General features: G+C 35.7%; 1 protein-coding gene across 1 annotated transcript; it reads left to right on the top strand.

The window, feature by feature from the left end:
- The first annotated feature begins 3,693 nt into the window (after positions 1-3,693).
- On the top strand, positions 3,694-5,166 carry LOC111896466 (F-box/FBD/LRR-repeat protein At1g13570). The gene is made up of 4 exons (XM_023892456.3): positions 3,694-4,311; positions 4,391-4,492; positions 4,566-4,709; positions 4,794-5,166. The coding sequence occupies exons 1-4, from the start codon at positions 3,724-3,726 to the stop codon at positions 5,088-5,090; spliced, it is 1,131 nt and encodes a 376-aa protein (XP_023748224.1). The 5' UTR covers positions 3,694-3,723; the 3' UTR covers positions 5,091-5,166.
- Positions 5,167-22,560: the final 17,394 nt, after the last annotated feature.

Below are 22,560 nucleotides of genomic sequence, written 5' to 3'. Positions count from 1 at the left end.
ATCTTGAATCAAAATCGAGATAAAATCAATCTCAATTGAGGTAAATAATTTCCAGTTATATCCCCTAGTTGTTGGATTACCGAACCAGAGAAAGAAGAACAAGAGGCTGTTGGAGCATACCTCCGTCCAAGTACCTGCAATCGTCGGGATATCCTCACCGTTCACTCCTCGCTTCTCATTCGCGTTCACGGACCCCACAACAGCGCCATTGCTCCTCCACATCCCATTCTTCAGCCTCATCGACCCCAGAGTCCATCATCGATTGCAAGACGAGAGTATGTGCTCCCTTTTGGATCCGTCGATTGTAGAAGAAGAAGCAGAATCGGTGATGGTGATGTGTTGATATCGATGATGAAGTGTTTGGCCACAAACATAACTAGGTCAAATATATTTAGTTTATTTCCTTAATTGAATGATTAGTTTATTTCCTCAATTGAATGATCTCAATTAAATGATTTCCTTAATTAAAAATACAAAATGTCAAAAATACCATTTAATGATTTATTTAATTATTTATTATATCTTGAATTCTCAATGGAACACTTAGGCACACAATAGTTGCTAAAAACATTTGAACCTAGTTCTCTCTCTCTCTCTCTCTCTCTCTCTATATATATATATATATATATATATATATATATATATATATATATATATAGGTTCAGATTCATTTGAGACCATTCTAATTTTGTGAGACCGTGAGACCAAATCTAAAAATAATTTTAAAATGCAAAATAAATGGAAAAATCCAAAAATTATTTTTTTAAATATTATTTTTGGAACTTGAATTAACTAAAAAAAATAAAAAAAAATAAAAAAAATAAAAAAAATGCCGTTTTTTTTTGAAAAATACGTGAAATATTCTAAACAGAATATTACACTGACATATTCTAAAAAATAATTTTAAAATGCAGAATAAATGGAAAAATCTAAAAATTATTTTTTTAAATATTATTTTCGGAACTTGAACTAACTAAAAAAAATAAAAATAAAATAAAAAAAAATTCTATTTTTTTTGAAAAATATGTGAAATATTCTAAATAGAATATTACACTGTACATATTCTAAAAATAAATTTAAAATGCAAAATAAATGGAAAAATCAAAAAATTCTTTTTTTAAATATTATTTTTGGAACATGAATTAACTAAAAAAATAAAAAAAATAAAAAAAAAATAAAAAAATGCGTCTCACGGTCTCACAAAATATAGGTGGTCTCAAATGAACTTAACCCTATATATATATATATATATATATATATATATATATATATATATATATATATATATATATATATATATATGAACGGTTTCAGGTAACGGGTTTCAGTTTCGGTTTCGGGTAATTGGGATGGGTATTTTGTTTACCATCCCCGATACCAAACCCGCGAAATTTTTTTAAAAGCATACCAAACCCAATCCCGACCCCTATTAACCAACCCCAAACCTGACTCTAATATGTTGGTTTTCGGTTTTCACCATCGGGTTCGGTTTCTTTTGCCATCCCTAGGTCCATTTTCTATTTGTAATTATAAGATATTATAAAGCAATCTCAAAATGCAAATAAATATAGTAAAAGGGTATAATCGTCATCTAAAGTTTAATAGGGTCCAAATTAACAAGAAATAATGATGAACAAAATCAAGAAAAAAAATCTCAATTTGAACCACTTTTAAAAAGTTGAAACATTTTTGAATTAAAACCACGTATACACATTGCCACCCTCTGAATAGGTTTTTGTTATTGTGTAAAACCAAAACCAAAAGATAACTTTTTATTTAACTTTTCCATAATAATTATTCCCTTCGTCCCAAAATTATTGTCCATGTTTGACTTTTAAAGTCTTTCGATGTCAACTTTGACCATAAATAACTTTATTTTTGTTATATAATTTTGATGAAACTTATAATAATGGAAATACATTTAAAAAACAGTTTATTCATATATCTTGCATAAGAAATTATATAACAAAATGTAAATTATTTAAAGTTAAAGTTGAACAAAAGAGACTTAAGAAGTCAAATATGGACAATAATTTTGGGACAGATGGAGTATTTTACTTATAAACATTTACGACTTTAATTCTTTATTTCTATTATTCCTTATTCCATAGTTATCAACCTTTTCTATTTTAATATTATATTTTTACATATGTTTAACAGCAACTCTAAGAAATAATAATTGTTTAAAGTTATAATAGTTAGGGGTGTTCATAATTGGATATCCAAATTTCGGATATCTGAAATTTCGGATAGTTGATTTTTGGTATCCGATTCCGTATCCGAAATTTCAGATACAGATTCGAATACCAAAACGGTTATCTGAAAATTTGAAATTTTGTTCAAATTTGAAAGGCATATTGAAGTTTTTATATTAGAAAGACATATTTTTAAATTAGAAAGACATATGAAGTAATATAGGTATTTAATTAAGGGTATTATGAATATGTTTTAGTTACTAACATTCATATTATAAGACATATGTGATTAAAATAACAATGAATGTATAAATTAAAATCAAAATTTTCAGATATCGGATATCCAAATTATCCGAAAAATTTGAAAAAACTATCCAATTCTGATTCCTAAAAATTGGATATTCGAAATTTCGGATATTTGAAAATTCAGATATCCGATTTTTCGGATAATTAAGATTCGGAATTTTGGATACGGATATTTTTGAATACCCATAATAATAACATGTCAAATTAAATAGTATTTAATAATAAGACAATAAAAGATATATAAAAAAAAAAGAGACAAATCTTACAGGGACCTAGCAGTAAAGTATCATCGAAAGAAGGACCAAATATACAAATTAGACGCTTATAAAACCTCCGCCACAAATCGTCTCTTCGCTTGCCATGCTTTATGTCATCGATCGGCGGTCTCTTCAACTCCCATCCACCGGAACGCTCTGGAGCTAAACCATTCAGGTTTCCTTTCAGCTTTCGATTATTTCAAGTTCATGAATCTTATTTGTGTTAATGGTTGATAGATAGTAGAACTTACTAAAATTCGCGGTTCATTTGAAGTTCAATTTTAGTTCCTATGCTTCCATTTTTCATGTTTAATATAACCACTTGATGGTTTTAACTATTGATATAGCGAAGTCAACATGGCATTTTTTTTTTGCATGGTTTCCTTATCACATTTGATTAGAAGCTTTGTTCCTCTTTTATAATTTTGATATAAGTACATCGTTTGTTTTAAACACCGGACCTCTTTTCACCACCTTTTTATTGATAGATATTATTAACCACTGACATTTTTAATCACGAAGAGAGGGGAATTTTATCCTATTTATAGTTCCGGAATTGTTAGTGTGTGTTATTCATGATACCATATAGTATGTTATAGCAATTGTATAATGCTCCTGAGGGGTAGTCCAAGTCTCTAGAGCTTACCTTTGGAATTTATGTATTGTAATATAGATATCAGAACTGTGGTGTCGTTGTGGGTGTAATATGGATTCCAGAACTATTCATCTCGAACACGTGTGTTTTTCATTTGTATATTTGTCTCTTCATTCCATTAGTTTTATCTTGGTTTGAACATTGAAGCAACCAGTTCATATATTTTTGAAGCAAAGACACTATATATGTATTAATGTATGGCAATTGATAATCTTGGTAAAGAGTCTATAACAATAAAATCTATTTGGCTTTGAATTATACTTTACAGCCTTGTGGAGCATACAGCCAACATCGAGGAATTCATCAAGAGATGAAGGCTCAAAGCCAAAATTCGGATAGAATCAGCGCTCTCCCTCAAGATACAACTGAAAAAATTCTGACTCTTATGCCATTGCGACATGCAATTAGGACAAGCATTTTGTCAAAGAAATGGAGGTATTGTTGGACCAGAATTCCGAAACTTGTATTTGATGATAACCTGGTTAATTTATCATCTAGATCTGGTAACAAAGAACTCGATAAATATAAGCTTGTCAATGCCGTCTTCCACATTTTATTGCTACACAGGGCTCCGATATCGGAACTCTGTATTAATATTGCTAATGTTGGAATTGATAATGAGATTGACAAGATAATAGTTCATCTTTCATGGAGCAAAAATATCAAGAAATTCATTTTGGAGATTACTTCAATCGGTGAATATTACAAGCTACCGTGTTCATTCTTTTCATTCCAAGGATGGGAACACCTGGACCTCAGTTTTTGTAAAATTGAGCTTCCATTAATGTTTAATGGATTTAATATGTTGAAGAGCCTGGTGTTTAATGAGGTTAAGATGACTGCCAAAGTGCTTATTAAATTTCTTACCAATTGCCCACTACTTGAGGAATTTACCTCGGTAAGGTCCATATTACCACTTAATTATGAAGCTCTTTTGAGTTAATACCATCTTACAAATTAAAGGTATTTTGATGCAGACTCCACATGCTCAAACATGCTTTACCGAGACTACATTTGTTGAGCTGTTTAAATGTTTACCTTCAATTCAGGTTCTGGAAATCTCGCGGTTGTGTATCAAGGTAATACTTCACTTGATTGTTTTATCTCATCGTGTTTTAAACTTTTGATCTTAGTTTTGGTATTTGGTTAAAGCACTTAGCTGGATCTATACCACGTAAGCTCCCCATTTCACTACCCCACTTGAGAATAGTTGTTCTTAGTGTTTGTCTTCTTGGGCTTTCGGCTGTTCTGTGCGTGATCAGCAGCTCTCCAAATTTGGAGAAGATTGAATTGGAGGTAAATATCAACTACAAGCTATCACATGTGGGTTTAGTACATCTTCCTGATTCTACTTACTATTTTGATATTTTTTCTGACTAGATATGTGACCATCAACGGAGGTGTAGTGCTCTTATAACTTTCAAGATTATTCAAGCTTATTCGGGCATCAACTTGCATCATCTTAAAGAAATGGAGATAACATGTTTCCGTGACCTTTTTACTTGGATGGAGTTTGTGAAGCTCGTCATGGCTAAGTCACCTGTGCTAAAGAAAGCAAGAGTAGAGCTCGATACATCTGTTTCTGTTGATCCAGAAAATAAGATGCTTCGAGGTTTGCTATTACTGCCGTTTCCACGTGCATCGCCTGCAGCAAAATTCATTATCGAACGTCCTTAAAATTTACCTTTGGACGCAAAGTAAGTTATGTTGTATTGGTTAAAATACAAGGATTGTTAAAGTGTCTATTTTAAACCTGTTTGGATGTCTTTTGGGTTGATTATGAGTATTACCACAAGTACTACTCTCTACTCGTTTATATTTCTAAATTTATTATATTTTGATGTTTTACCAGTAAACACAAGGTTTATAAATTAATGAAGATTTTATATTATGATATCAGGACTAAAATATAAAGTATGTCTATCAGATTGTTTTTTGTAATGATACACAAATACAAAATCGAGAACAGAAGTTAAGTCAAAATTATGGAACCAAAAGTATAAATTAGTCCGTTTACAAAAAACCAACTAGAAACCTTTCATTCCTATTGCAAACCATTTTGGTCTCTTCCTAATGAAGATCAAAATAGCCCTAGATATAACTTTATTAGCAATTTTTCTTTGAGTTGGCCATCAAAAAACATCGGTATAACGGCTGGAACAGCGCCCCCCTTAGCCGTTATGCCACGTTCCGTTACGACGCGTTGTGGTGATAACATGTGCAAACGGGCATTTTTTCGATCCAAAATTAGTTTTCAACGGCCACATTTTTGATGTTGAACCGTTGTAAAATGGTCAAAAACATTAAAAAAAAAATAAAAATAAAAATAAAAAAATAATTTTTTCTATCTTCTTACCTCTTTTACACACACATACACACACACACACACACACACACACACACACACACACATATATATATATATATATATATATATATATATATATATATATATATATATATATATATAGAGAGAGAGAGAGAGAGAGAGAGAGAGAAAGAAAGAGTTAGGTTCATATATGAACTCTAAATACTGTGTGAATGTATGACTTAATATCAGCCATCGATCAACTTCAATCTCTCTAGAGTAAATTCGAAATATTAAAATCAATAAAAGCTTTATCTAAAATTAAAAAACTGATATATCAAGCAATTGAAGATGCATTATATTTTTAAAATCGGTTTCTTCCGGATCATCTTCTTCGTTTACCACTTAATCACATCGTAAGAAGTATCTTTATCCTCCATTAGAAACTCAAAATAAATACTATATTTTTTGATTGGTTTTTATAAATCAATTTGCACTAAAATAAATCACGATGAATATTTGTCAATGCGATTCAAGAAAGGAGAAAGACTCAAACAAGGCAAAGTTTCCGTATTCTTTCTCATGAAATTTTATTGGGTTTAGGTTATTGTACAATCACGATCCCAGGAAACCATGTATTCATTTGATATGTGAAATATGCATTCACATTCTTAAAGAATAGGTAACTGGTAGATTATAATAGGGAAAATGACGTATAGGCTCTATAATGTTTTTAGGGTTTACCCTTTTAGTCCCTTAAGTTATTTTCGTGTTTTATAAGGGAACAAAGTTGTTAGTGACCTGTTTATTTGGTCCCTCTAACCTACTATAACCCATTTTATGTACAAGTGGCTTTTAATTAATTAAAAAAAGTTAAATCCACGTTGTTCATTGTTTGTCCAAGTCTCCATCCCCTCTCTCACACACACTCAAACACATACTTGTTAATCAACCCTTCCTAATCGGCCTTCATCCTCAAGAATGATGCTCCATCAATCGACCCCATTATGAACAAATGTGCACCTTCTAGTTTAGGTCTCCCTCATGCCTTGATCTTCCCATCTGCAGAAGCGGATAAAACTATTCATTTGCTGGTGGTGAGAGCGTTAATGGTGTCGTTGTGGGCTTTGATTGATTCTAAACAATTGAAATTAGATAGTCTCCACACCTTTAATCCAACTATTTTGTGACAATTATTCAGAACCCAATCATTCATTTCAAAGTTCAACAAGATTCGAGCATGATCTACAATACCGACATATTATTCTTCTTCAAAGATCACCTAAAATCAACAGGAACAGAGAAAACGAAAAACAACCAAGGAAATCAAACTATGCAAGTCAAAGAGAAGAAATAGGGAGATTGATTCTATGATACTTACACGAGGTTTATTCTTGACAACAGATAACAGATAACAGAGAATATCATAGAGAAAAAAGTCAACAAAACTGATGAAACATAGAAGCAGAATGAGCTCCACCTGTGTGGGTGTCTTCTGGTGATTTTTCAAAATGTTAGGTTCATTGCGCCAAATACTCTTAGATTTTTGTGCTCTGCCACCGTCTGTAGTTAGTTGCTTCCAGTTGTCGATCCTCCATCGCCAACGACGAAATACTCACTGAGTTTCTCTGATCGCTCCACCTACCTGACCTTGTCTTGCTAGATCGGGCGTTTTCTTGTCAAAATCCAAACAGAACCCACCGAAGCTTGATTTTGGAGCAGCAAACATATTTGATTTTTTGGAGGATCATGATTTTGACGAAGGGGGTTATTAAAGCCATCGCGCAAACTGGCTGTTTTGAACTCGTAAACCATGGAATTTCCGATTGCACAAATTTGTTTTTTGGAGCAGAAAAGGTTAATAATTTCTTTTTCCTTTTTTAATTGTTTTAATTAAAAAAATATAAAAGAAATTATTTGGGTTGCCATGTCATTGATGATGTGGCAAGTTTTGTCTATGTGTCATTGGAACCTGCTAAAACAAGTAAAGGGGATTAAAAAGACAAGTCACTAACAACTTTGTTCCCTAATAAAATACGAAAATAACTTAAGGGACTAAAAGGGTAAACCCTAAAAACATTATAGGGCCTATACGTTATTTTCCCATTATAATATTTAACTTATTTTTCATATTGAAATTCTTTGATAAATTAGAATACTTATGTACTTGTTTATAAATTCTTAAGAAATTTTGTAAAATTTTATAGGGTTTAGGATTTTGCAAAGTTATGATCACATGAAACCATGTATTCATTTTATATGTGAATTATACATCCAAATTCTTGAAGAACGGGTAAACGATAGAGTATACTATTAATTTAACTTATTTTTTATTCAATTTTTTTAAAAAATTAATAATATTTACGTACTTGTTTATCAATTCTAAAGTAATTTTACCACAAATTACAAAGAATTTATGTTTTTTTTCCGCCTTGTATTACTTTTTGAAACGTATATTCTTCAAGAATAATATTGGAAAAAAGACCTTACGCAAACTTTAAAGATACTGACGTCAAATTCTTATAGTAATATGACCTTTGTATATATTGCAGTGTATTATTTCATTTAAAAGTATGAAAATCGTATTTCATGATGGTTGATTTAAGCCCTTCATTGGATATAAGAAAGTAGAAAAAAGAAGTTGGTTGTGGGTATAGCAAAGCAATGTTACATTTGGATTGAAGGATCTGTAAAAACATAATATGAGAATATGTGGTTATTGAAACATGTGAAACCGTTAATAGAAAGAGTTTATTGTAAGATTTGCAAGTAGTTAATTGATCATGATATGAAGATTTGTCCAGGAATAAATTTAAATGTCATATTTTTGAATCATATTAATGTCACATATATAGTGATTAACCCAATATAAAAATGTTGTGCTCTATAAATTGTTGTTAAAAATTGTGTTTAATGTGTGTATAATCACATATTGCATAAACTTTACTCGTAACTGTTATCTAGTTTTATAGCCTAGTAAATGAAACATATTCTTAAAGAATTATACTAATATATGTCCAATGTGTTGTATTAAATAACATGTTACAGCTATAGAACAATTCCTACTTGTAAGTGATTATATATCTCTTGGTGGGACAAATTACTATACACTACAGATTAATGAAGATGTAATGCCTAAAATCAACGACATAGTTGATTCCAAATTATTGATAATAGTAGTAATCTAGAAGGTGATATTTACATTTCATCTTTTAATCATATTCTTTTGTATTGTATATATACATCATCGTTAGGATTTTGTTATTGAAATTCATTGCATCTAATTTCAATGTTATTATATGAAGATTATAATTGCATAAATTCTTCATGAATTTCTTCAGTTGTGTATAAAAAATTATGGTCCTATTATACAAAAGGTTATGGTCATACAGTGCTAGAACACTTCAATTCTTCAAGATTTTTTTAGTTGTATAAATAATGAAAGAATAAAATATCTCAAAACCATTTCTGAATCCTAAATTCTACAAGAATATTTTATTTGGTTATAAGTTAAACCGATTCTTAACCTAAATTCTTCAAGAATATGTTTCGTCATTAAGTTAAACTGATTCTTAACATTAATCCTTAAAAATCAAGTCAAAATTAAAAATAAAACATCATATTCTTCAAGAATTTGTGATTCTTATTTTTCATAAATATTTGATTATTTTTCTTGAAAACGTACGATTCTCATAATCATTATATATGGATTAATTTTTATTTGTTTTGATTTTAATTAATTATTTTGATATAGTTGCCTTAAATGTAGGTAATATTTATTTCTCTCTCTTAATTAAATGTATTAGTTTCCTTTCTAATCAATTAAATGTAATTATATAGTAAATGCTACTCTATGTTAATATCATGCACAACAAGATCATAACCTTTCATTTTTTTCAATCTAATGGTCAGAATTCGGTCGTACATTCACACAATACTTGTGATTCACATTTAATCATAACCCTATATATATACATACATCTACCTTTAATTTTTATATACAATTTTATATCAAACCTTTTAATTTCAAATCTTCAAAAAATTTCTCTTTTCATTACTATGGATCATAACCCCAACACTCCGCCTCTTGGTTTTGCACAATACGAGCACAATACGAATTTTACACGAACATCCTCAACACCTAATGCATTCAGTCCCGCCTCACCCCCACCACAATTCACTACAACCATTCCACAAAACCTTTTCAACCCATTTGCTACAATGCAACAAAATACCAAACAACCACCACCCACCCAACAAACGGTACCCGAGACGCAAGCGGGGGGAGCGGAAAAAACGGTCCAAAAAGGGAGAGCACGAAGGAAAGGGAAAGCGGTTACAATCGAGCAATTGGAAGACGAACCTCCAACATGGTGGACCCCAAGGGAGGAATACGCGTTAGCAGTGGCTTGGTGCGGGACATAAAAAAATCCAACGCAAGGAAACAATATGAGAAAAGTTGCTTTTTGGGAAGCTGTAATCGGGAAATTTCGTACCATTTTGAAGGATGAAAAGTACCGCAATCACGACATGCTGAGTAGAAAATGGACTCAAATAAGCAAGAAGTGCACCAAGTTCAATTCCATCTACAACAAACTTTCCTCGCACAAGCAAAGTGGTGCGACCGATTTTGACGTTTATAGAGCGGCGAGGGACCAATATCATGTTGAGACCGGTCATGTTTTATAGCACAATTTTTTTTGGAGATTGTCAAGGAAGATCCAAAGTGGAATAAAATGGACACATTTATGGAACAACAATCGAAGAGGTCGCGCGGCTCGGGTTCAGTCGATGTTTCGGACGCACGCACGAACATCGACCTCAATGCGGACACGGATGAGATACCGGACGACTTCAACGAACTTGAATAGATCTCCCCGCGTTGAGAACCAATATGTCGCGACAAAGCGAGGCGTGCTCAACAACACGTGGATGAAGTCGAAAGTAGACGTCGAGAGCAAGCCGAAATGAAACAAAAATTTGACGATCACAACGAAATCGCACGTGAAAGATATGAGTTGCAACAGGATCATTTGGAGTTCCTTCGTCGTGAAGTCAAGGAAGATCGCATTGCGAAAGATTTGGAAATTCTTCATACTAGCGAGGAGAATTTGCCACTGAGACGGTTGGTGGTACTCCGAAAAGCGAGGGCGAAGATCGAGCAAAAATATTTAGACGAAGACGGACACAGGTGGTGCATGGCTGTCGTCAGCTCGTGCCGTAAGGTGTTGGGTTAAGTCCCGCAACGAGCGCAACCTTCGTGTTTAGTTGCCATCATTGAGTTTGGAACCCTGAACAGACTGCCGGTGATAAACCGGAGGAAGGTGAGGATGACGTCAAGTCATCATGCCCCTTATGCCCTGGGCGACACACGCGCTACAATGGCCGGGACAAAGGATCGCGATCCCGCGAGGGTGAGCTAACTCCAAAAACCCGTCCTCAGTTCAGATTGCAGGCTGCAACTCGCCTGCATGAAGCCGGAATCGCTAGTAATCGCCGTATAGTGTTTTTTTTTTCGTTGTAATGTTTTTTTTTTTTTTTTTGTAAATATTTTTTTTCGGTCAATGTTTTTTTTTGGTCAATGGTTTTTTTCGTCGTAATGTTGTTTTTAATTAATATTTATTTTAAGTATGTGTTATTTAATTTATATGTTTTTTAAAAATTATTATGACATAAATTAAAAAAAAAATAAAATAAAATAGAAAAATATAAATTAAAAACATCAAAAAAAATTAAATAGAAAATGATAGGTGTTATTATATGTTATTTGGTGTTGTTCATTTCCACCTTAGGTGTTATAACATCAAAAATATGAGTAGGATGATGAAGTGTACACTTTGGGTGTGATAACATGTAATAACATGTTACCCACACCCAACAACCTTATGTTTTCTAAGTCAGTTAAGAGTTTTAGATCTAGTAATAGAACTAAGTTTGTAAATTCAAGAGTTCCTCATTTTTTTTAACAAAATGGAGTGATTTATCAAAGGCATATATATGTGTAACATCCAGATTTCCGAGTACATTATTTATTCATTATTTTGGAGATTTTGAGAGAGACTCGGCGAGTTGATCCTTAGACTCGCCGAGTAGAGTCGCGAATTTCCATCCGGGTTAATGATCGGACTCGGCGAGTCGACTAGTGGACTTGGTGAGTCCGCGCTCTTTAATGAAGCCCTAATTTCCGGGGATTGAGACCTATTTAAAGGACCTTATGGCCTTCATTTGCGGCTACCAGTTGATCGAGAGAAACCCCTGTGTGTGTGAACATTTTAAGAGAGAGAGGAAGCCATTTTTGATCTTTGTGTGGGTGTTTTTGCAAGAAGAAGGTGGCCAAGGCAAGAGGAAACTGATGAGGGTGCTAATCTGTGGATTTCAGAGCTTAGGGACTTCATCTTGAGGTAAATGTTCGACCATCTTTTAGTTTTGGTGTAAGTTTTGAGAATTAGGATTTCTATCCCCTTTTAGAGTATGATTTGTGAAGCAAATGGTCCCTTCTTGTGTTGAGGCTTCGAATCTGGATCCAAAGAGGTCCAGAGACCTTAAATCCTTGATCTTTATTGAGTGTCATTGAGGGATATGAGTTTTGGATGGCATGTTGAGGCCATTTCATCAAATAGAGTCATAGGGTCTTTGCATGGGAATCAAGATCCAAACTTTACGTGTTCATTATGATCAAGAAGGGCAGATCTACGGTTTAGAGGAACATATCTGACCTCAGGAGGTCATTTCTGATTGAGCATGGCATGAACTCGCTGAGTCCCAAGAACAGACTCGGCGAGTAGGGCTAGGGTTTCCCGTAAGTCACTCAGTGAGTAACTTGTCGAGTTGGGGGAATGACTCGGTGAGTCAGAAGGGGGTAGAGGATTGAAGGCGGAACTCGCCGAGTTCATAATTGAACTCGACGAGTTGAGTCGAGGTGGCCCCGCGATTCATGCCAGGTGTGACCCGTTGAGCAGAGGAAAGGCTCGATGTGTCATAAGAGGCTAGAGAGATAGTGGACACATGTAGACTCGCCGAGTCGCCCAAGTGCACTCGACGAGTTGGGTCAAAGTTTGACCGTGGACTTTGTTGACTTTTAGGGTTTGGTCAACAATGGGGTCTTTGAGTCAAGAGAGAGGTAAAATGGTCTTTTACCCTTCTGAGGGTGCTAAGAGAGGGTTGAGTCTAGTCTCGAGAGTTATATTTATGAGCGTATTTACTTTATGTGGTTAGGCGGAGGCTAGACTATACTGCTACCGAGTCAGGGATTTACCGAGACATCTGAGGTGAGTCTTCTCACCATACTTTACCTTGAGTGGTAATCAGAGTTATGTGACAGAGTTATTGTATGCTATTTATGTGATGTGTTGCACTGCATAATTGCTATGTGATTTATGTCGTGTGTATATCAGAGTTAGAACCGGAAGGTTCACAGAGCTAGGACCAGAGGGTCCACAGAGTTAGGGCCCGCAGAGTTATAGCCTCGAGTGGCTAGTATGTAATATGTGTGGTATTTTGGGGAACTCACTAAGCTTCGTGCTTACAATGTTTTGTGTTATGTGTTACAGGTACTAGTGAGGAGCGCGGGAAGGCGCCAGCATGATTCGTACACACCCACCGGAGTTTATTATGATATGATCTTGGGATTTTGTATTGAGATAATATTGATACATTGTTTATGAAAGTGATTATGAATGAATTATTATGTTTTTGAAAAGCGAAAAATTGGTTGAATTTTTACGGCGTTACAATATGTGTTGAATGTTGCTAGGTTTTGTTATTTCAATCCGGCTTACCATTAGATTTTCGGAGTTCAACTATTATAATTGCTACTTTCTAATAAATATTACTCCAAGATCTGTTTAAATGGAAAATCACCTTCTGAAATTGTATACAAAAGAAAAGCAAAATTTAGTTTCCCGAGGGTTTTTCGTTGTCTTAGTTTTGCTATCAAACTTAAAAATTCATATAAGTTTTCTTTTGGATTTGAGAAATCTGTTATAACTAGGTATTCTAATGTAAAGAAAGGTTATAAATTTCTAAGTCTTGACTTATATCATATTTTCTTTTCCAGAGGCATAAAGTTCTATGAAACTATTTTCCATTTTAAAATGAGATCTGTTACAAATTCCATTACAAATACCAAGTCTATAGAGTGCTAATCATTTTTTTATATGATACAGTTATCAAAGTGTTTTTGGTAAGTATAACAGTCATGTGAGTTTCAGTGATGGTCAATCAGATAACACTAATTTGGTTGATCCATCTCATGGACATGGCATCAAAGGGGCCCTCCCAACCATTCATAATGTGTTGATTAATCTAGATAACTTGAACCAAAATGATTCTGACGAATCATCTTAAAATCGTGAGTCACATTTTGTACATGCGTCTCTCAGGAGGTTAAATTGGGATAGAAAGGCCCCTCCTAGGTTCAATCACTATGTTATTGAAGGCAAACATAAGTTTGGTATTTAAAATTTTGTTACCTATGGTAAATTGAATCATGATTCTAAGTGTTTTGCTTTTGTTTTAAATAAGTCTTATGAGCTTCATCTTATTTTGAAGCTTCAAAAGATCTCAATTGGATAAGATCCATAAATGAAAAAATGGAGCCTCTTAATAGAAATGGGACTTGGGAAATTACTGCTTTACACTATGGGAGAAAACCCACAACCCATAGGATGTACATCGGTTTATAAGATTAAATATAATCCAACCATTGAGATTGAGCGTTTTAAGGCTAGATGTAACGTCCAAAAAATAAGACCATAAAATTTTCGTTTTTAAATTAATATACCATTAATTAATACCATCTTCATAAAAGCAATGTAGTCAAGTTTTATCAATACATCAAAATAATCATCCATCAATAATCGAATCCCGACCCATACTAAGTGTCCAAACTAGGGTAAAAGACCTTTTTACCCTTTGCCTAACTTGGGCCAAAGCCTAGGCCCAAATCACCAATCCAAAGGCCCAAATTCAAAATAAAAACCCAAACCCTTTCATGGGCCTTAAACCAAGGTCCAAAAATATTCTTAACCCAAAAATACTTGAGTTCAGATGGCCCAACATGGCCCAAGATAGCCAAGCCCACCCTAGCCCAAAACAAAAGAAACCCTACATGCTGAGTACGTGGGGCGTACTCATCCTGTACGCTCAGCGTACTTCTCATAGGGCTTGTACGCGCAACATACATGCTTGTACGCCCCGCGTACTCACCGACTTGGCCAACTTTCCTCTAAAGCTCTTAATCGATTAAGTCCTTACTCCAACACTTAGATCTGACTTCCTTAAGGTGGTTAATCACATAAAGTTGCCAAATTTATGTGTATGCATGGCTTAATGAAGCTCTTAATCTCAAAAGGACTTAACAAATTACTTAATGATTGCATGAGACCATAAAGCTTGCACCTTTAAGCTTAAGAAACTCATAATAGGCCTAGATCTAAAAGCATAAGCCTCACAACCGACTTTACTCAACAAACTAACCCAAAAGGGACCCAAAAACACAAAAACCATGACATGAAGAGATCTAATCAATGAGAAGACAAGGTATGAACTTGATACCTGAAAATACTTGCAAAAGAGTGATGATTTTGGATCTCTAAGCTTCACACTAAGCAATGCACCTTCAATATCCTTGAATCCCTCATAAATGAGCAAAATAAGCACCATCTGCTTCTCAAGAGCTCAAAGATACAACAATGGAGGCTAAAGCTCGAAATTTAGGGTTTAGGAGGTATGGAGGCTGGTAAAGAGGCCAGCCCTAGGGACTTAATGAGCTTAAATAGGGTGCAAGATCCATGCCCGGTTTTAAGGATGTGCAAGAGGTGCAACCGCACAGTGTGACAACCCGAAAGTTATCCCGTCATTTTAACCTCTTCTTCCGTTAATAAAACTCGCTTTATTAAATTATCCATTAACCTTTTTGGATTAGGTTAATTAAATTGGGACTTTTAATTATGACTTCATAAGGGTTGAAACAAATTAGAAACACCCTCAATATTCACTTGAAAAATTTTAGTTACAACCAAGTTAAATTGCGACCATTTAATCGGGTGCGACCAAAAACCTCGTTTAACGTAGTATCAGGTAGATTTCCTCCGAGCCACAAACTCAAACCCTATATAAGGGTGAGTGGACTCCATTTGAAACCTTTCCACCCTCTCTCTACTCTCTCTCTCTACAAGTTGCCTTCGATCCAAAAACGCCTCTTTAAAGCCCCAAACTAGTAAGTGATCTACCCTAACTTGTTGTTTAGCTCTTTTAACATGAAAATTCGTGTTTAAGACATCCAAAAGTGGCAAAATCATGTGTTTATGGCCCAAGAACTATCTTGGACCGCAAACACCCATAAGTGGGGTTTTGAAGCCCTAAAACCCTTATAAATCACTCCTAGGGCTTAGATATGACTTGTGGACTTGCACATATGAGCTTAGAACACCAAAACCTTATCATATGGAGAGTAAACATGAGTTTACGGCCCAAGAACACTCTTGGACCGTAAACCCCTCTTCATGGGTCGTGAACACCATTTAAGGTGTTAAATTTGCCCTTAAACACCTCCTATGGCTTGGATAAATGTCTAGAATCAACCACCATCGAAGTAGGACCCTTAAACATCAAGGAAACTATGGACTTAGGATTTTACAGCCGTAAACCCCCCAAGGATTGGTCCATGGGCCGTCAACTCCCTTAAGAAGGCCAAATGATGCCTTAACTTCCCCATATGGCTTGGAATAATGCATATAACCCTATATTCTTGCATTTAAGACCTTAAATCATGAAGTGAAAGACCAAGTGAGAGTTTACAGCTGTAAACTCTATGTTTACAGCCGTGAACTCCCTTAAATAGTCCATTTGGAGCCTTAACCCTTTCCTATGCCCTAGATTTGAACCTAGCCTAATTCTACAAGTGATATAAGACCTTTTAGCATCCAATAACACACCACCCATGAGTTTACGGCCGTAAACTCATGGGGATATGGTCTTAGGGCCGAAATCTCCTCTAAGAGTTTACTCTTGAAGAGTAAACTCCCTAACTAGGCCATACACCCCCCTTATTTCAACCCAATGGCCTCCTGGCACTTGACCAAAGTGTTTTCCGCACACTAGGATGCTTATACGTGTTTAATTAGTATTATAAACACTAATTGTATGTAAACATATGCCTTCCTATGTTACTAGGTCACTAAGTGTGTTCAAGTCTTAACTTGACATCGAGCACCCAACCGATACCTCCATCCGATCCACTTACAGCAGGTGAGTTCATACCCCTGAATTAACCTTTTAAATGATTTTAACTGCTTTTATAGGGGGGGGAATACAAGTTGAACTATACAGTTATTAGATAAAACACATGTGATTAATAATTGTATAGCAAAATAGATTTTTGCATGTTAACTGTTTTATCCAGCTTAAGATGTTCCAATCTCACTTTCAACTCTTGTTAAAGTCTGAATTTCTCTTTTAGATTATCATAATTAGTCTAAAGGTTTTTCAAGCTTGGTTACTAAAGAGACATCAAATCGTAATTTCTTGTTAAAGGTTTTCCAAAGGTTTTCTTCACTTAAACTGTTTTATCAAATCGTTTTCAAAGCTTGTTTTACAAAAATGACATCAAGTCGTAAATTCTTATTTGTAAAGGTTTTCCAAAGGTTTTACCAAAGTTTCCTTCTATGCTTCTATTTCCTTAAATGCATGCCTATATTTGTATAATTATATAAATAATGTTTAAAGGACTTAGGAAGGCTAGTTCGCCCTATTTCCTTTTCCTCATTGGGATGTGGTCTGGTGGGTATCGGTTATCCATCCGAAGGTCGTTTAAACATTAATTATATATCATGTATACATGTATGGACATAAAACCCCTCTCTCTCTCTCATCCAATTCATCGCCTTGAGTAGTACAGGCATTCTTCTATTATTCATGTTTCTGGAACCCTAGTAACTATTATAGGAATAGTTAGGAGACTCTATCTCTATCTCTATCTCTATCTCTATCTTTATCTTATTCTCTATTTCTCCCTATCTCTCTCTTTCTCCTTTGCTTTAGAATGTGACACACTATTTCCCTCTACGACGCTTCATTGCGCCAACGCCATGTAACCAGAGTCTCCGGGAAGGAGAGAGAACATCATGTGTATAGATCTATACGGGACTGACACTCCCACACCCAAACTACTAGATACAGTCCGCGCCGGTAAGGCCCATGGGTGACATAATGCCACTACTTCTAATGCCACTACCTCTACGCGTGACCTGGAGGTTCATCGGATACTCTATCGTCGATCAACATGGTTATATACGAGTTCACATTCACTCTTTGTTTTAGACTTTGCTAGCTGTATCGTTCATTCGATATTGTCTGGAGTCTGTACTTCCTTTTGTTAGACTGAACCAGGCGTATCATTCATTCAATACTCTCATGGAGTCTATGATTTCTTTTATTTAGCCAGCAGTGTTACTGTTGAGGTATATACATTACTTTTCCCTAGTATTTTCACTTGTGATTTTCTTATTACTCTTTTAATGTCAATTCCGTATTTTGGTAATGATAGTATTTTGGGGAAAATTACTCTTTAAAAGATAAGTCTTTCGGGTCTTGGTAGAAGACTGCTTTTATTTAGAAAATATAGGATTTTCTGGAAAGGACGCTAATACACCGTAGATTCTAAACCACTATCTTTCATAAACTTAATTTGAATAAAAATGCGTATTTATACAAAAGACACTAAATACTTATGGACTCACTAGCACTATAAAATGTTGATACTCGCTTTCAAAATAACTTGTATTCTCATGTCAGCGATAGATAGGTATATCCCGGGAGCTTTTGTGAAGACAGCCTAGTACCGAGTTGCATCTATATTATTCCTTGTATTACTTTGATGTTGCTATGAAATGTAAACTATGTAAAGTTATTACTATTAATGCAATGGTTGTTGTACTTTGATTACTATCTGCATATGTTGTGATACTTGACATGACGTCATCCACCCCAAAACGTTTCCGCCGTTCCGGTTTTGGGGTGTGACATATTGGTATCAGAGCATTGTTTATAGTGAGCTCAGTATATAAATTCATAAAAGATATACAACCTATAAATACATAGGGATAAAACACTCTGACCAAGAATTATACTTTAAAATATAACCATATTTTACCAAAGTATAAGAACTTCCAGAATCTAAACACTCGAACAAAAGTATCACAAGAAGAACAAAATAAAAGTCTTTGGATGTTGACCACTACCGTCAAACCTGGGCAGTTATGTAATCGTAAGCTGGAATAAATGTAACCTGATCAACTACATTTATTCGAGATGCGATGAACGTGTGCTTGGGAGTGATGGTGGTGTTGCAACAGGTCTAAAACTTACCAAATAGGAATGCTAGAGCCAAATATAAAGTTTAAAATACTATGGGAGTATTTTGGAATACTAAAAGACTCACATTAATCCCATAATCATATTCAGAAGTTAAGGATCAAACAAGAAATTAAAATACCATAGAGTATTTTAGGATCCATAGATAACCTTGTGTGAAAAACTAAAAAGATCCTTATTGATATACCTATGATTACAAAGGGTATACTTCCAAGGTTATATATGATAAGGATCCCATAGACTAAGAATGTGTGGTTTCGCTCGACTTCCTTTTCCTCATTGGGATGTGGATATAGAGTAGTATCACACATTCAAAGGCCAATCAGATCTAGGTTATATATAATTTGTGTACCCTATGTAATTTTAGCAGGACTCGATATGGATCACCCAGTGAAATGTTAATAATCTCTTAGGATTCTCTAGACATTTCAATTCTCGCACGATCCCTGTAGAAAACCTTATCCACTTCAGTGTTCGACCGAAGAGTTGATTCAGACCTAGAAGAATTTCATTGAGAAGATTTCCAGTTCGAAAATAAATGAACTAGGACGAGACTATTGAAACCACCAAGTGCCTATACCTTTTAGGGACATCGGTGGGAAATCCGCCTGAACTTCCGAGAGTTCCAGTCATCCATAATGAAGTGATGACACCCAGAGTCAGAATCGGAAGTAAGACGGAGTAGAAATTCAGTATGTCTACACGAGAAGAGAACCCTAGGTAATTACTCGAAGAAAACCAACGCCGGTCCCAGCCTAGGATAGAGGTAGACAGAGGGAGCCAATACATGGAACCCGAGAAGTGTCTTTTCCTCGTATTTCGTCGCGCTAATACACCCATAAAATAATACAATTTAGTGAGTTAGTGATTACACTACTCACACTATGTGTTAGGTAAATCGCCTTTTCCCGTCGCAAGTAATACGATTAGATCGGATTTCAAAACCTCGATTGAGAATGTTAGTCATAAGTCTTCATGAGCCTTTCTTCCTACAATCTTCATTCCAAACTGCCCTTAGATCTTTCGAAGCCGGAGAGTGTACCTTTCCAACATAAAGATAACTTAGTAGGAACGACTCCCATCTTATGGCTTTCCGATACTCTTACTCCTACCTTGAATACCCTGACTACATCATAGGGATGTAGGTCGACACTCAGATAACCAATATCCGTGGTGTGGGAAAAATTTATGCCTATTATAGTAAGGATAGATACGTCTAGAGTTAAACATCGTCTCTCATCAGCTTGTGTTCCTTTCCGTGTAGGAAAACCATGCCTCCGAAGAAACGTAACCAATCTGCTGGCAAGAAACCTACTCTCTCATTCGATGAAGCTACGTTCCAAGCTGTAGTCTCGGCAGCCGTAGCCGCTGTCATGGCTCATCTGAATGCTAACAACGCCAATGTTAGCAAGAGCCCTATCGGGATTCCCGATCCTAGTAATGGACGGCAGCAACCAACTCCTGTGTACCCAGCCACCCAAGAACCTCAACCAAATCCACTAAAGAGAAAGTTCAAGAACGATGAAGGAAGTGCCTCGGCTCAAGGACCTTCCGAAGGGCAATGAGCTGAGTCAGTCAATACCCCTGCCAACCGTTCCATCCCGACACATAGAAGACCATACCTAGGAAACCTTCCCCACTGCAGCAAGTGTAGCTACCATCATCATGGTATATGTCGAGGATTCTTTTGCACTAGGTGCAACAAGAAGAGGCATACCGCTCGTACCTGTAGAACCCCGGTTGAGTTCATCACATCAACCACCAATGTGGCGACCAGTCCAATATGCCATCTATGTGGTGAAATTGGACACTTCAAGAGGGACCGCCCAACTGAATGGAACGACAATGGCGCAGGAGGAGTCTAACTCTAATGCCTAGGGAAAAGCATCAAGGAAGCCGGTAGAACTTTTGGTACGTCTCTCAATCCTAGATAACTAACCGAAATCATTAACCGAAAACATTAAAAGGCTAATTCTAAATGTAAATACTCTCCCGTTAAGACGAAAGTCGCAACACAGTTGTGAGAATTCAAAGTTCACCAGGTAAAGCTATAATGGCTCGGTATATACGTTAAAGCCATGTATAATTAAGATGGATAGACCTAGAGTGAGTGATGTTGCCTCATTTCCTGTTCCTCGTTTGGTTGTGGATTTAGGGCAGAGTCGCTCAGTCAACAGTCCTTCCCACCTTAATTATACATGACCAGTGTATGCTAAGCAATTATAGAAAAGCCTCGTGAGAATCCATACATGAAAAGTACATTATTCCGAAACCTCAGGACCCTCTATAGTTCCGCGTCGACTCTATCGGTCAAAGTATCCGCAACAGGGATACACAGGACGAAAATCGAGATGCCAAGAACTTGTGTACCCGTTCAACACATGGCCCTATCAACCCCCATTCTATGTCATGTCGATGTATGCCAACTTCGACGCCTCTATCAATCATGGTTCGACTTAGTGCAACCATGTGTAAATCCCTAGTGCTGTGTAAAAAGAACTTTCACCATGGCCACTTCGTCAAATAAAAGATCTTCTGAACTTAATAATAAAACCTAATGCAATCCGTCAGTTGTCTCTCTTATCTAAAACTTTCCGAAATACCCCGGAGTAGGGTATCGCGCTCTGTTAACCAACCTTTTCTTAGATAGATGGAACCCGAAGCGAAAGACACCACATGTATTTCAGAAGACGGTAACCACCCGAAGCTTACTCCGTAGATCCCCCAAAAAGACCCTTAGCACCTCACAATCAGGTTCGTGAACCAAGAGGAAAGAACTCATGGGGTTAATGTACTACTACTGAGTATATGCATTAGAGTGGTATATAATTCAGATCAATAAGATTTAAGATGTGTGCTTCCTCTCTACTCCCTGTTCCTCGTTGGGTTGTGGGTTTGGGGTGGAGCTGCAGAACTAAACATCATGTCGACCTCAATTATATACGGCTTGCATACACCAAGTATTAGTGGTTAATCCAAGTATGAGCTCTACCACGAACCTCATAGTAAAACCCTTCATCCTATCCCATAGAATAGGAACTAGACTCAAGAGAACAACTGCGTATTGAGCTACTAAAATGACCACAAATCCAAAATTTGTTGTCATCCCGGTTAAGCCAACATAGTAGCTAACACCCTCAGTTGGTAAAGAAATCTGAGTCGTAAGAGTCAAGGACATTGACTACGACCATCCATTCACGCTTACTCCCACGAATTAAGCATCTCAGCGGATATCCTGGAAACCTGGAAGCTGCGATAAGTTGAACTCTGAGAAGAGTGGATGAAGAGATTAGAAGTCCGAGTAACGGAACCCTATACTTCTAGACTTAACCTAAATCAAGAAAACTCAGAACCACCGGAAGAGTAGTTACAGAAGATGCTCGCACTACTCAGGCACTTCGTCCACCCTGTTATTGACAAGTAGTGCATAGGACACTCCGCCTCCTCACATGGAAGAAGTCACCG

This window comes from Lactuca sativa, chromosome 4 (genome assembly GCF_002870075.4).
Source record: "Lactuca sativa cultivar Salinas chromosome 4, Lsat_Salinas_v11, whole genome shotgun sequence".
In the NCBI taxonomy this organism is placed as follows: Eukaryota; Viridiplantae; Streptophyta; class Magnoliopsida; order Asterales; family Asteraceae; genus Lactuca; species Lactuca sativa.
This window is presented reverse-complemented; position numbering and strand designations above follow the sequence as displayed.

Bases quoted from the DNA above. Each gene is read 5' to 3' on its own strand.
- LOC111896466 (XM_023892456.3), top strand. From the start codon at position 3,724: ATGAAGGCTCAAAGCCAAAATTCGGATAGAATCAGCGCTCTCCCTCAA. The intron at 4,312-4,390 runs GTAAGGTCCATA...ATTTTGATGCAG, and splicing joins TACTTGAGGAATTTACCTCG to ACTCCACATGCTCAAACATG. The intron at 4,493-4,565 runs GTAATACTTCAC...ATTTGGTTAAAG, and splicing joins TCTCGCGGTTGTGTATCAAG to CACTTAGCTGGATCTATACC.